Genomic DNA, 14,963 nt, shown 5'->3' with positions numbered 1-14,963 from the left:
TTGCATGGGTCCAGGTGTTTATGGGTTGCAGACTACAGTAGCTCACAAATCGTTTTTAGGCATGATGGGAAATGTACATCTTGATGGTGGTCATGGCTCCATAGGACACATTGAAAATGGGTCCTTCATGTTTTATGCAAATTGTAACACAGTGTAAAGGTATTAATGAAAAAGGAGTCACTTTTTGTTTTAAGGAACTCAGTTTATAGGAGCTTCCTGTCCTTGTCTGTCCCTGGTGAGTGCTTGCTGTACCTCCACTCTGACCACCTCAGGGAACTGTTAGGATGCCCACCTGGAAGTGAGGGAGCGAGCAGGCCCATCGTAGGCAATGAGAACATGGAAATGAATTTATAAAGCATGCACATGGCTCTCTGGCTCTAGTCCCAAGCTCAGGAGTGCTGCTTCGGCCAGGTAACTCTTCATCGGGTTGGCCAACTAACTCAAGGAAGCTCCAAGGAGTCAGAGAGGGCCTTGTTATGCATCGGATGCACAGCTCATCTGACAAAGCTACCCTTGCGATTGGGGCAATAACTTTCTTTTCCAATATTCTGAAAAAAGAAAATCCATGCTTTGGTTTTAAGAACAAACCAAGCAAACTGTACATTCAAAAGGAGCAGTGTCTCTTTTTTTTTCCTTTGGCTAACTGAATTCTTTGAAAGCTCACATGAAGACTCAAGTGGTCAAGGTATTTTTTTTTTTTTAATCTGAAGACCTCTCTTCTCTCTCATGGTTTCTGAGAACTCTTTTGTTGATATTTTCCCATCAGCTACATAGAGCAGGAAGGGAGAGATACTTCAAGTATTTGTGCATTCTACTGTTCAAGGAAAAGCTCCTCCTTATCTGCTGCTCTGTCCAGTGCTTGTCACTGAGTTCAAATGGCTACAGCATCAGACATGCACATTAAGAGACTATGGCATGAGAGAGATGGCAGAAGGGGCTTAAGTTGTTTCTTCTTGGGCCTGCATGATAGTCTAGTGGCTAAATCGTATCCCAGCTGCTCCACTTCCCATCCCGGCTTGTGGCCTGGGAAAGCAGCAGAAGATGGCTCAAGTCCTTGGGACCCTGCACCTGTGTGGGAGACCTGGAAGGAAGATATTTCTCTCTGTAACTCCTTCTCTCTGTATATCTGCCTTTCCAATACAAAAATTTAAAAAATCTTAAGGGCCAGGCGTGACAGCCTAGCAGTTAAAGTTCTCTCTTTGCACACTCAGGATCCCATTTGGGCGCCGGTTTTAATCCCGGAGGCTCCACTTCCCATGCAGCTCCCTGCTTGTGGCCTGGGAAAGCAATCGAGGACATGCTAAAGCCTTGGGACCCTACATCCATGTGGAAGACCGGGAAGTGGCTCTGTGCTCTTGGCTTCAGATCAGCGCAGCTCTGGCTGTTACAGCTGATTGCGGAATCATCAGATGGAAGAACTTCCTCTTTGTCTCTCCTCCTCTCTATATATTTGACTTTGCAATACAAATAAAACAAATCTTTTTAAAAAAAAATCTTAAAAAAAAAAAAAAGAAATGATGGTTGCTTTTTCCTTGTTTCTGGAAACTGTATGAAGGGGACATAGACATAATGACTTTGTCCAGACATGTGCAAGACTATCTATGATGGAACTGGATGTATTGCCCTAGGGAATAACTCTCCTGGCTCATGAGCAAAGATAACCTGTGTGTGAGGATATAGTCATTGGACCATGACTTCTATCAGCAAAGACTTGCAAACAGTAGTCACCAGCAATGGACTAGTTAAAATGAATTATGGCATGCTTATACAATAGAATACTATGACAGAGCACTGATACGGAAAGATATTGGCAGTGTGTTATCAAGCACAAGAAGCAAGGTTAAGAATGGTGTGTAATATGCTCCAGCCAGAAGAGCTGGGTGGGAGAAAAATAAGGACTCACTTTTCCCTCTCACATCTTTTTTGTATCTTTTGAATCTCATTCCACACTAAGTATCACAGATCAGTAAATGAGCAAGCATTAAGAGTCAGTCCTCCACAGCTGCTCCACTTCCAATGTAGCTCCCTGTTAGTGGCTGGAGAAAGCAGCAAAGGATGACCCAATTGTCTGGGCCCCTGCCACCCATGTGGGAGATCTAGATGAAGCTCCTGGTCCCAGGTTTCATCCTCACTCTGCCCTGGCCATTCAGACCATCTGGGGAGTGAACCAGCAGGTGGGAGTTCTCTTTCTTTCTCTTGGTCTCTGTAACTTTGACTTCCATAAGTAAATCTTTAAAGGAAAAAAAGAAAAAAGTCATTTGGTCTTGACTTGCCAAGCAACCACAGGTGGGACTTGTTATTCAATAAATCTAGAGCAGGCTAATGTTTAAGCTGATAATGTTGCATGGTCCATGAAAGATGTTATAAATATCCTAATGGTTCTTGGCAGGAGAAAGGTTCTGCACGCTGTAGGAAGTCAGCAATCCAGTGGGCCATGCTGGGGTTTTGCCTCAGGAACCCACATGGTACTTGTGTATTTGTGAGGTGACACTTTTTCTAGGAAGCTGTTGAACATGCCCCACATCTCCTTAGCTGGCAAGCAAAAATAAATAAATAAATAAATAAAATACTGAGTCATCCCTGTATGTTGAGTGGAGATCAGAGATTTGGAGAAACAAGATGCTTTTCCTGCTGAGGTTGAATAACAGTACAGGTCCCTGGGCCCATATTCCAAGTGGTGCCTGTGCATCTGGCCTTCAGCTGGGCTCACCCCCAAACTCAAATCAGCTCCACCGTCCTGTCTCTACCCTCCCACTAACTTTTTTACAAAACAGACTGGCTTTGCCAGAACCCCCAGCTTGCTCTGCTCATTAGCAAAGCTGTTTCCTCCTGGCTCCTCGCAGTTGGGGCTCAAAAGAAGCATGTCACTTAATTTAGCTTATTGTTTGCTTCTGGCAGGAAAACAAACTGGTCTTGGTGGTCTCCACACAATGAAAATAATCAGCTAGGCATCACTGTAAGGTTAGTGTGAGAATGAACAAGTGGGAAGAGTCCCTTGTTGGTATCAGATGTGCAGGTCGAGATGCCCCAAGCCTGCAGCATGGACCAGAGCTCTTGGGAGCATGCTGTCATCTCTGTGTAGTTTATGGGAGGAAGTCTGCTGCCTAATCTTCTGGAGGCTGGCAGCAGGTGGCACAGTATTCAGGGGTCTCCATCTCAGATACAGCCGTGGGCAGCACCGTGGCCTCCCCTTCCTCTAGAGCCAGGTATATGGGGCTAAACCAATTCTAAATGGGTTACTTCAATGAGAAAGCGTGGTGGCCAGAAATGTTCACCACATGTTTCCCTAGGAGTTGCTATATGGGGCACTTTCAATCCTCGGGGGGGATGATTGGATCACTCAGGTGCAAACATGGCCTCATCCCATCAAAGGCATCCAGACAGGCACGAGCATCTGTAAGAGCTGTTGATTTAAGTCCTGACTTTATTGTGGAGTGCTTGTCTTAAGGTTATCTCATCATAGACCCTGAACGTTTTCTTCCCCCAAATCCATTTGGAGAGCAGCGATGGTGTCTTACTATCTTGCATGCCTGGTCACTGTCTTGCAATTAAACAGTTTCTCAGCCCATATAGGACCCTATAGTTAGAAGATGCCTTCATGCATTGATTGATCAGTGTTATGGTCCCAGTTCTGCACACTTTACAGACATAGATGCTTCAATAGTCCAGGTAGAAACAGAATTAAAAGGTGTTTATTTTGGCGCAAAAAAATGTTGAAATCCATTTATAACAGAGGTCTTCAAAAAGTTCATGAATGGGCAGGCATTTAACGCAGCTACTAAGTTGCTAGTTAAAATGCCTGCCTCTATTGGGATGCTGGAGTTTGATACCTGGCTCCATCTATCTCCTAATGAAAGCTTCCTGCCAATAAAGACCCAGAGAGGCGGCAGGTAATGGGGTCAGAGTTGTGCTTTTGCCACCTTTGTGGGAGATGTGGGTTAAGATCTCAGCTATATCAGCTAATGGGGACTCTATCAATCTGCTCTTTTTCTGACTCAAATAATTAATAAATATAATTTTTAAAAACGAATAGAAGGGATGGCCACCTGACATAGTGGACTTGGCCACATCCTGCTGTACTGGTATCCCACATGGGCTCCCGTTTGTGTCCTGGATGCTCCACTTCTGATCCAGCTCCCTGCTTATGGCCTGGGAAGGCAATGGAGGGTGCTTCAAGTCCTTTGGCCCCCACACCCACGTGGAAGACCTGAAAGAAACTCATGGCTCCAGGCTTTGGTTTGGCTCTGGATGTTGTGGTCATTGGGAAGTTAAACAGTGGATGGTATATATCTCTCAACTAAAAATAAATCTTTTTAAAAACGGCAGACACAAAAAAGTGTTATAACAAGTGATGAGTTGATTTCATTGGTCTTGCCCTAAAATGAACTTGTCTTTTTGAGCCAGTGTTGTGACATAGGGGGGTAAGCCACCATATGTGACACTAGCATCCCACATAAGTACAGGTTGAGTCCTGGCTGCTCCACTTCCAGTTCAGCTCCCTATTAATGTGCCTGGGAAAGCAGTGGAAAATGGCCTGAGTATTTGGATCCCTGGCAATCAGATGGAATTCCCAGCTTCTGACTTTAGTCTGCTTTGGCTCCATCCATCACAGCCAGTAGGGGAATGAACCAGTTGGATGGAAGATCTCCCTCTGTCTCTCCTCTCTCTCTGCCTTCCAAATAAATAAATCTCAAAAATAAATAAGCATGGCTGCAGAAGGAATTTGGTAAATATACACTGATTTGATTTTACTCTAGGACCTTGTGACTGTGTCCACTGTGCTCCAAAGTAAATGGCCACACTGTAAAGATTAACCGTGCCTCACAGACACACACACACACACACACACACACACACACACAGAGCAATGCAGGCCAATTCAACACAGCTGAAAACTGCAAGTTCTGTGGCCATTATGAATCTCACAGCTTTGTTCTCTGGCCCAGCAGAGCTCCTTGTGTCTCATCCAGAGACACAAGTAACTGTCAATGAACCTAGCTATGTGATGAGAAATGCAACGACAAAAGCAAAGGTTTACTCACCGACATATATTGCTGCACACCGTTCACAAATTTGGGTCCTGCCTCTTTCCTCAGATTGATCAGTCTGGAGAGGTGCTCATAGGCCACAAACTCGTTGAAGAACGTCTTATAGCCTATGAGTTTGGCAACCATGAAGCTGTCTTGCCAGTCTACTCCCATCATGAAGGAAAAAGGCATGAAGATGTAGGAGCAGATGAGCTACAAAGACCAAAAGCTGACACTTCATTTGAGGTAACAGCTACCGTAAGAGGAGTTAATGTCTTTCTCAGGAGACTGCATTAGTTCTTAGGGGCAGGGATCAGCACGTGGAGAGGGGTCATTACCAAGCATGTCTGGCCCCTTTGCTCTCTCTCTGCACAGGCCAGTGGCTGCCGGTCCCTTTGGCCTTCCCACCACGCGCAGAGCAGCTCCTCACCCTTACCAGCTGCAGCCACACAATCTTGAACTTTCAGCCCTCAGAACCAGGAGCCACATAAACCTCTTTTCTTCACAAAGAACCCAGCCTCAGGCTTTCTATGGCAGCCACAGAAAACAGACTAACATGGGAGGTGAAGTGGGAATGGGGTTGTTTGAAGCAGTCGGGATTCTAGGCACAAGATCAGGGGAGAATTGCCACCTGTTGGTGAGGGGTAGGGTGACAAGAAGCAGAGAAAGGGGCAAGGAAGAAGCGGGGGCGGGGGAGAGAATTACTGCACAAGCAGCTTCTACGATGGGTTGAGTGTGCTGGAGGAATTCAGGGAGGGCTGTTCACAGAGTGATATTCAAACAAAGATAAGCAGGTTTGACATGGAGGGCTGGAGCCCAATAGAACTATACCTCAAAACTCAGCTGTGGGTAGTCAAACATGCTTCCAAACCAGGACAGGGCTGAGTTCACGAAAGACAGCAGGGCCAGGAAGGCGATGAGATTCACGGTGATGTTGGCCACCAGAGAGATGGATGAGGATGCTCCCTGGGTTGCAGCTTCCAACAGATTCCTCGAATCACTTTGTCAGAAAATACCAATTCCAAAACTGTCAAGTGTTGGCAGGGGATAGATATCACAGGTGCGGCAACGACATAATCAAAGCTCATTTGGGGGAAGAGAGCCTCAGCTCCATGTCTGGACGGTCAAAACCCTCACTCACTTCCATGCTCGGAATCATGATGGGCTGAATACAGGTGTGAGTATGCACATGTTTATTTTAATTTGGAATTATTTGCAATAAAAATTGGGAAATGATTTAAAAAATGGCAGATTTTAAAGAAAACATTTAATAATACCAGAGCAGAGACCATTCATGAAGTACTCCTTATGTAAAAATTAATGATTCAAGGAAGGCTGGCCTCATTATTGCCCCGGATCTGAAGAAATGAAATATCACATCACCCATAGATTTCTGTGCTTTCCTCTGATGCTCTGCTCCTCCTGCCATCTCAGAGCTCCCTGCCTTCCTGAACTCCACTGGGCATTCCTTTCCTTTACAATGTTGCTCCATGCCTGTGCCCCTAAGTGCTCTCCAGGGTAAGTAGTTCGCTGACTATGTGGGTGGATACATGCTATGATGAAAGATCTATCCAAAGTGCTTTGAGATGAGAAGTGTTTTGGAGTTTGAACACCTACATACATATTAATGAGTTATCTTGGGGTGCGATCTGCCTAAACATGAAATCCATGTATATTTCATAGAGGGAGAAATGATCTTTAAAAAGGTCCTTCCAACCATTATGAAGAAACTATGTACAGATTTCATATTGGGGGACCAAAACAAACTTCTTTTAAAAAACACATTAATTTATTTGAATAACAAAGGGAAAGAGGGGAGAGAGAGAGAGAGAGAGAGAGAGAGAGAGCGAGCGCATCCATTTACTGATTCACTTTCCAAGTATCTGAGCTAAGCTCAAGCCAGAAATCAGAAATTCCAGCCAGCTCTCCCTTCCGGATCACATGGTCCCAAGCACGCAGGCCATCATAGGTTCTTTTCCCAGGCATGCTAACAGGCAGTAGGATCAGAAGAGGAGCAGCCAACACTGAAAACAGCACTGCCATATGGGATGGCACAACACATACTGTGGGTTAAGCCCTTTGAAAGCACAACAGAGCCTCTAACCTTGGCCTTTATCTCATTTTCCATGAACTTTTTGAAATGCCCTTGAATTTACAGCACAATCTGTTTACAGTGAATTGAAGGGAATATTTTGACATTCAAGTGTTCAGCTTTTCTATCATAATTGTGTTCTGTGGATATCCCATTTTTGTTAGTTTGAATTTCAACTCCCCTGAGACACCTGTGTCATCATTGATTAGGCGGTTATGGCCCACTTACCCACTTTGCATTTGCATGGCATTCTTGAGGGTGACTTTAGATTTTTCTGTCTCAGGCCAAAAGAGTTTAGCAACAGCCAGCGATGCAGGTGCTGACATCACTGAGGCTGTCAGCAAATGGGCTGAGGGAATCTGCAGTTTCAGGAAGGAAGAAGATGAACAGGTTTTACATTAGTTGCATTCAGAAGAATGGTTCAACAGCCTTAACATGGCAGAGATGTGACAGGAGCTGATGCTCAGCCAGAAAACCACACTTCCCTGTGGGTTTGGAACAGCAGCTCAGGTTCATTGCGCCAACCATTTGGGAGTGAGAGAAGACAGAGGAGTTTGTGCATCCTGGCGTAGAAGCACAAAACCAAGACCTGACCTTTTTTTTTTTTAAGGCAGCAGGAAATACATTTTTATTTAAATTTCTCCATGACCTGACCCTTTCAGAAGAAAATAAATCCTTTCTAAGAAATTCCTCAAGCTCTCTGGTGACCTTTGGAATATGGAATGGGTCTTAAAGCCCCTACATCACTCACTGTGGCAGCGGATCCCTGGGGATGAGGTGGGAACTGGGGAAGGGACCCCTGACCCACATATCCTACCAGATGGTGTTCTTACTACCTTCTGAAATTCCTTCTGTCTTCATACCATGTCGATTTATCAAGAGTCCCTTTAGCCTGTCAACTACTTCTGTTTTTCTCAAAATCCATGGCTCCCTTACCACCCTATTCTGTTGCACTGTTTCTGGCATTTTCAGAATTCCAGAGTCAGTGCCTCCCTGCTCACTGCCCTTAGCACCTGGCACAATTTTGAAGGTGGCATTCGAGCACAGGGGGAGGGTCACGCATTTGGGAGTCACCAAACTGCCCACTCCCAAGGTGCCGTTGGTCCTTTTCTTCTCCCTTCTTCCTGGTCAGCGATTCTCCCAGGCTTGAGTGACCTGAGAGGAAAACCCAGTGTCCAGAGTCATTCAATGAGGATTCTGTTGTGGGGTTTCTTCATTGAGAGTTTATATCCAGGTGTTGTATCCCGTAAGCTCCCTGCCTGGGGCGCATGTCCCAATTACCCCAACATTCTCCAGGTCTTCGTCATTGGTCAATGGATTTCAAACTTGATTGTACATTGGAATCTAGGGACTTAAAAATATATTGATGGCAAAGTTATCACAGACTATAGAAATGATCCCTGGAAGTATAGTCTTGATGGCAAAGTTTCATCCCAAGAAAATCCGCATGAATGACCCAGGGGTAAGAGAACCTCTCTAGTAATTCCAATATGCAATAGGTTTAACAAGTGCTGCCCAGGGCTAGGGACCAGAGGGTAGACAATTTTAGCTTTTCAGGCCACACCTGCCCCATGGCACAAAAGTCGCCACAGACAAAAAGGAAGACAAGCAGCTGACTTCCAACAAAGTTTCGTTTACAAACACAGGGGTGGTCTGGATATGGCCCATGGGTCATAGTTTGTTGACCCCTGGGCTAAACTGCTCATACTGATACCAGTAATAGTTGTGTATATTTTTAAAAGAAGATTTAAATTTTCAGCAAAAGCAGCCTCATAATATGACTTCATCTTGCTATTTTAGGCTCTAATTCACACTCAGGGGCCAGGGATAGAAAAGCCACCAAATTCCTTGATATCTCCTATATTCAGAAGCCACAATAGTGATCAACATTTGTTATACAGTATGAATGACACTCTCCTGACCTCCTTTTTTCCCCACCAGCAAGGATAAAGAAAAACAAAACCAGAAACAAGAGCAAAGAAAGAAGAGACTGAATCTACCGTATGTAAATTCCACAATCATTCTTACCCCAAAAGAGATGTACGCGCCTAAGACACTTCCTGCAATTGTGGAGAAGCCAGCGGTCATGATGGCGTGGAGTTCGGACTTGGTGATGTAGGGTAAATATGGGCGGACCAGCAGTGGAGACTCTGTCTGCAGTCAAAGAGTGAAAGACTGAGAGAAACTAACAGAGAGACTGTCTAAGATCTTCCATTTATGGTTCATTCTCTGAAAATCAGCGATGGCTGATTTTTTAGTCCAAGCAGAAGCCATGAGCCTGGAACTTCATCCAGTTCTCCCACACAGATGACAGAGGCTTAGGAGGCTTAAGCACTTGGACTATCTTCTGCCACCTTCCCAGGCATGTTGGGGACCTCAGTCAACAGCAAAACAGTCAGAAACTGGAAGTGGCACTTGGATATGGAATGCCAGCATCACAAGAAGAGACTTAAGTGGCTGGTAGACCACCACTCTTGCCCTTAATTGTACATAAACATAGGGTATAGGGTGCCTTTCAATAAATGTATGCAATGTGCATTGATCAAATCAGGGTCACTGACATTTTTCTCTGCTGTCTCTTCTTTCTGATCCGAGGCTTCAAACACCTGTCTTCTTTTTGTAAAGCAATATTTGGAAGAGTGAACCCAAGATTAGGTCAGTCCCCATCATCCAGCAATCAGAAACTCTGGGGTTGAGGGCATAAGTCCATTTTTTTAACCCAAGCCTTTCAAGTGACTGTGATGCATGCTGAAGTCTGAGACAAAACTCTATCAATACCCGGGTCATGTGAGCTTGAGGTCAGTGTATGTATAGGACTGTGGATTGCAAAATTTGTGACAGCAGTCACATGAGGCTTTCTCCTAGCCCCAGATTGGACTCTCTGATGACTGTCCCAGTGGCTCGCCTAGCAACTGCTCAGTGGTCTTGTGGACTGGGGGATCCAAAGCCACTGTGACTTCCCATCTTACACCTTCATCTTGACAGAGCCCAAATCCATTTCTAGGTAACTCGGGGAATAAGAGACACAGTATTTACAGAGGTAGATCACAGGAATAACTAGGACAGGCACCCACAGGCACCTTTGTCATGGGGAAGGCGAGACCTTTCTCTGGTGGGTGGGAAGGAACCAGACGTGGGGTAGCGATAAAGCCTTGGGGGCTCATTAAAGGAAGACAGGCAACATACTGCGTGGGGCTCTCCATTCATAAAAGCTGTACTTTTAGCATATTAAGTATCAAATTGAGCACCACAGAAGCATGTGTGCAATTTTACAATTTTCTCCTCATTATTTCTAATTGTTCTATAAGATTGAGTGTGTTGAGCCTCAATTTATAGACTAAATAGGGACCCAGTACGTGGGGCCTCTTACCCACAGCTAGGAGCAATCAGCTCAAGATGGTGCCCTAATTAGTTCTGAGATTTTATGGTTATAATTATAATAATTTCAATTCCTCAGGAAGGAAGTATGGGCCTCTTTCTCCCTCTCACTCCAAGAACTGTGCTGCAAGCTCCTGGGCCCAGCTCACCACCAGCAAGTACTAGCTGCCTGCAAGAGTTGTCAGCCTGGGACTTGGGACCATCTGAGTGACTTGGTTTTTTACTTCAGATTCAATTTCCTTGGGCAGCAGTGCTGGTTAAGCATTCACACACCATTCTTTAGTGTGAGATGCTGTTCTATCCAAGCTTTATATTTCATGCTCTGAGCAGCTCATGACCACTTTGGGCTTACACATCCCTTAGGCAGGTTGCCATTCTGAGGGCTATCCCTTAACATCATATATCTTTGTTTCAGTGGACATCAGGCAACAGAGCATGTGTGAGGGACCAAATGGGAAAATTGTGACCTAAATGCCTATCTTGAATGTGATGAAAAAACAAACAAACAAAAACACCATTTCGGGTGTTTGTCTTCAGGATCAACAAAGACAACTGTGGCTGTTCAGAGAAGTTGAGAAGGAGCTTGAGTTGTGACGTCACTGCTCAGGTGCTGGTGGAAAGCCTGTCTCAATCTTGGTCACTGCCACAGGCATCATTGTACAGATGCAATGTGGCCTGTTATCCCTTCAGATTTCAGATATCAAAATGCATTTAAGTGGAAGAGCTACTAGCTTTTGAAGAGTTGACAGACCTAACTAATTCAATGGACTCAGAAAAGATTTGCTGAGAGTATACATATGAAGCCCTGGGCATGGCAAGATGGCTCGATTGGTTAATTCACCTTGCAAATGCCAGGATCCTATACGGGTGCTTGTTCATGTCCTAGCTGCTCCACCTCCCATCCAGTTCCCATTTCACTGCTTGGGAAAGCAGTGTAGAATGGCGAAAAGCCTTGGGACACTGCACCTGAGTGGGAGGCTTGGAAGAAGCTCCTGGCTCTAGATCAGCTTAGCTTAGTTCTGGCTGTTGCAGATTTGGGGAGTGAACCAGTGAATGGAAGATCTTTCTCTTTTCTCCCTGCAAATCTACCTTTCCAATAAAAATAAATCTTTTTTTTTTAAAAGTTCTATTATTTAGTAAAGTGACTCAAAACTTCCTTTCCAGAAACTTCCAAGAACCCAGTTCCAAGCTAGCATCATCCTTGGAAGGAATTTCTGGAATTTGATAATTACCAAAAGCTGAATTGCCTTATTTTGTCACCCTTCTCTCTCTCCACTAAAAGGAACAAAAATGTCACCATGTATTCTCCTTCTGCTGATTGGAAGTAGGCCATCCATTTCAACAAGTGTTTTGGTATGCAACATTCCAACTTACTTGTCCAACAAATATATTGCCAGAAGCAACCACAGATTCAATAGGAGATGATCCTATGGTAACCAGCATTACCCATCCAATCTAAAAGGAAGAAAGGGGCGAAGTCAGTGAAGAGGTGTTCGCATGTAAAGAAGTTCAAAAATTGCCAAACTGGAATAAAATATTGAGGCCTTCAACAGTTGTTGATAGACTAGCCATGGAGCTAAATGAAAACACAGTCTATTCAGCATGTAGTGTTACAGGTGGACTCTCCTGTGGAGTGATGAATCCGAGGCACTGTGCATTGTGGGTAGCTGTACAGTACACATATGGATTTCTTCAGATACCACAGGTCTCTGAATGTTTCATGGAAAAGGTAGTTTATGCATAAACTAAGTGTACATTTATATAAAAATTTTTTGCACCACATAAGCTTATCTTTGAATTCTTTCTGTTCATGGGCTTTGCGAAGTACTCTTAATACTTCTAGAATATGAGTCCTAATAAAAATTGTAGGCTTTACTGGGCTATTTCAAGCAATTGACCTAGGTAGTGCATTTAATCCAAACAATAACTCCTTGAGAAAGATCCTGTAACCATATCCATTTCATAGAAGAGGGAACCAAGCCCCAAGCGGTCCAATTGTCCTGTGGCAGGATATGTTGCTGAGATATGGCCTTTTTACTTAATTTAGATGAATATGGGTTTTAGTCCCACTTGATGCATTGGCATTTCCGCTGGAGATGGTGGTTCCCACACTAAGATGGGGACTTCCTGTAGCATTCTCTCTTTCCTTTTGCTTAGATATAAGTGCAGAGACACTGAATATTTCTACTGACAGAAATCTCTGGGCCCTGGAGCAGCTCTCCTTGGAATTCTGAATTCTGCTTCTCTTTCTTGATGCTATTTACTCACTCTTTCTGCAGCTACATTTGATTTCTTGGTAGGGAGTAAAGGAGCACTGTGGCTAACTCTGAATGCTTTCTTTCTCCCCTTTGCACTTCAAGTATTCTACAAATGTCCTAGTTTTCAGATCTAACATGCAGGTGTTAAGCCTTGCAGTTGTTAGTAGGGGTAAGATGAATCTTTCAGCATTTTACACTCTCCAAAAATATTTTTGTGCTTCTGATCATGCCTCTGAAGTGGAAAGCAGCTTCTCCTACTCTAGTTTCTCCAGCAACAATCAAGAGCAAAGCAACATTCTGATAAAGACTTTGTGTAAGACACAAGGCAGACAACCAAGAGGAACGGAGAACACTATTCTCTCTTAGTTGGTATCTCGCCTCAATTCCTTGGTTAAAGAAACAACTTTTGGGTTTTCAATGAAGACCTCCACTGAACTCTAAATCAAACTCTGTTGGAAAGCCCAGAGACAAAAATGCGTTCACTGGGCAAGGTAGGATTTGGGGTTGCCTGTCATAACTTGAGTGATGGAGGTAGCTCTTGGTAGGAAGAGAAGGGTGCTGAGAAACACCTGGATCAATAGCAGTTATTGTGCCAGCCCTCCCTGGCACCCAGCACCTCCCAGTCCCAGTACCTTCCTGATGATCCACTGCATCAGTCCCAGGTAGTAAAACATGGACATCACGGTGCTAAAGAAAACCACAATGGGCAGAACCTAGGGATGAGAGGAGGACAGGCGTGGCCGTGGATCAGTGTCGGTCCCAGAAGTGTCAGCAGGTTTCCTATCACATCATCATGCCTCCCTTTCTCTTTCTCTAAACTATTATAAGCATACTGAAACCTCCTTTTATACTTTATCAGCTAGATTCCCCATTATAGGAGCTTATTTTAGTTTTGTCCCAAGAGATTTGAATATTGCCATAGTCTGCTGTGTTGGAAACTTAACTCTCAGATTAATATACTAACGGCATTTTTAAAAGATTCATTTATTTTTATTGAAAAGGTAGATTTACAGAAAGAAGGAGAGACAGAGAGAAAGATCATCCCTCAAGTGGCCACAATGGTCAAAGCTGAGCTGACCCAAAGCCAGGAGCCAGGAGCTTCCTTTGGGTCTTCCACGTGGGTGCAGGGTCCCAAGGCTTTGCGCAGTCAAGCAAGGAGCTGGCCACAAGCAGGGAGCTGGATGGGAAATGGGGCTGCTGATACACTAACCAGTACCTATATGGGATCCCAGTGCAGGCAAGGTGAGGACTTAAGGCACTAGGCTACCGTGATGGGCCCTCAGGTGTTTGGCTTTAACAACAGAAAATAGACTTAAGATTAGTATGTATTGGGCCTGGTGCGATAGCGTATTGGTTAAAGTCCTTGCCTTGCATGTGCCGGGATCCCATATGGGTGGCGCTTCTAATCCCAGCGGCCCCGCTTCCCATCCAGCTCCCTGCTTGTGGCCTGGGAAAGCATTCGAGGACAGCCCAAAGCCTTGGAACCCTTGCACCCATGTGGGAGACCCGGAAGAAGCTCCTGGCTTCGGATTGGCGCAGCTCCAGCCATTGCAGCCACGTGGGGAGTGAATCATCGGATGGAAGATCTTCCTCTCTGTCTCTTCTCTTCTCTGTATATCTGACTTTCCAATAAAAATAAATAAATCTTTTAAAAAAAGATTAGTATATATCAGATGAACTGAGATACTATTTTTCTTTCCTTTTCTCTGATGAAGTGTTTTTTTGTTAAAGGCTTTAGGCCGTCCTCGACTGCTTTCCCAAGCCACAAGCAGGGAGCTGGATGGGAAGTGGGGCTGCCGGGATTAGAACCAGCGACCATATGGGATCCGGTGTGTTCAAGGTGAGGACTTTAGCCATTAGGCCATGGTGCCGGGCCTGAAGTTTTTCTTTTTAAAAAATATTAATTTTTTCTTGGAAAGGCAGAATTACAAAGAGAAGGAGAGACAGAAAGATCTTTCCACTGTTTCACTCTCCAAGTGGTTGCAACATACGGAGGCAGGAACCAGAAGCTTCCTCCGGGTCTCCTACATGGGTGCAGGGTCCCAAGGCTTTGGGCCATCCTGCACTGACTTCCTAGGCCACAAGCAGGGAGCTGGATGGGACAAACAGGTGCCCAGAGGAGAAGCAGATGCTTGCAGGTGGAGGATTAGCCAATTGAGCCATTGCGTTGGTCCATGTAGCTTTTCGTACTCAAATAATGCATGTGGT

The 14,963-nt window shown here is 44.7% G+C and overlaps 1 protein-coding gene across 2 annotated transcripts in view; it reads right to left on the bottom strand.

The window, feature by feature from the left end:
• Positions 1–14,963, bottom strand: part of SLC28A3 (solute carrier family 28 member 3) — a 59,566-nt gene that overhangs the window by 4,943 nt on the left and 39,660 nt on the right. For both annotated transcript variants that reach the window (XR_009246652.1, XM_058672771.1), the window contains exons 9-14: positions 13,388–13,468; positions 11,872–11,952; positions 9,148–9,273; positions 7,348–7,478; positions 5,859–6,027; positions 5,043–5,240 (exon numbers count right to left, since the gene is read on the bottom strand). Coding sequence is in view for 1 of the 2 variants with exons in the window: in XM_058672771.1 (XP_058528754.1) it covers positions 5,043–5,240; positions 5,859–6,027; positions 7,348–7,478; positions 9,148–9,273; positions 11,872–11,952; positions 13,388–13,468 (786 nt within the window). In the remaining variant the exon portion in view is untranslated. The remainder of the gene's footprint in view (positions 1–5,042; positions 5,241–5,858; positions 6,028–7,347; positions 7,479–9,147; positions 9,274–11,871; positions 11,953–13,387; positions 13,469–14,963) is intronic.

The sequence above is a fragment of the Ochotona princeps genome, chromosome 14 (assembly GCF_030435755.1).
Source record: "Ochotona princeps isolate mOchPri1 chromosome 14, mOchPri1.hap1, whole genome shotgun sequence".
NCBI classification, from domain to species: domain Eukaryota; kingdom Metazoa; phylum Chordata; class Mammalia; order Lagomorpha; family Ochotonidae; genus Ochotona; species Ochotona princeps.
This window is presented reverse-complemented; position numbering and strand designations above follow the sequence as displayed.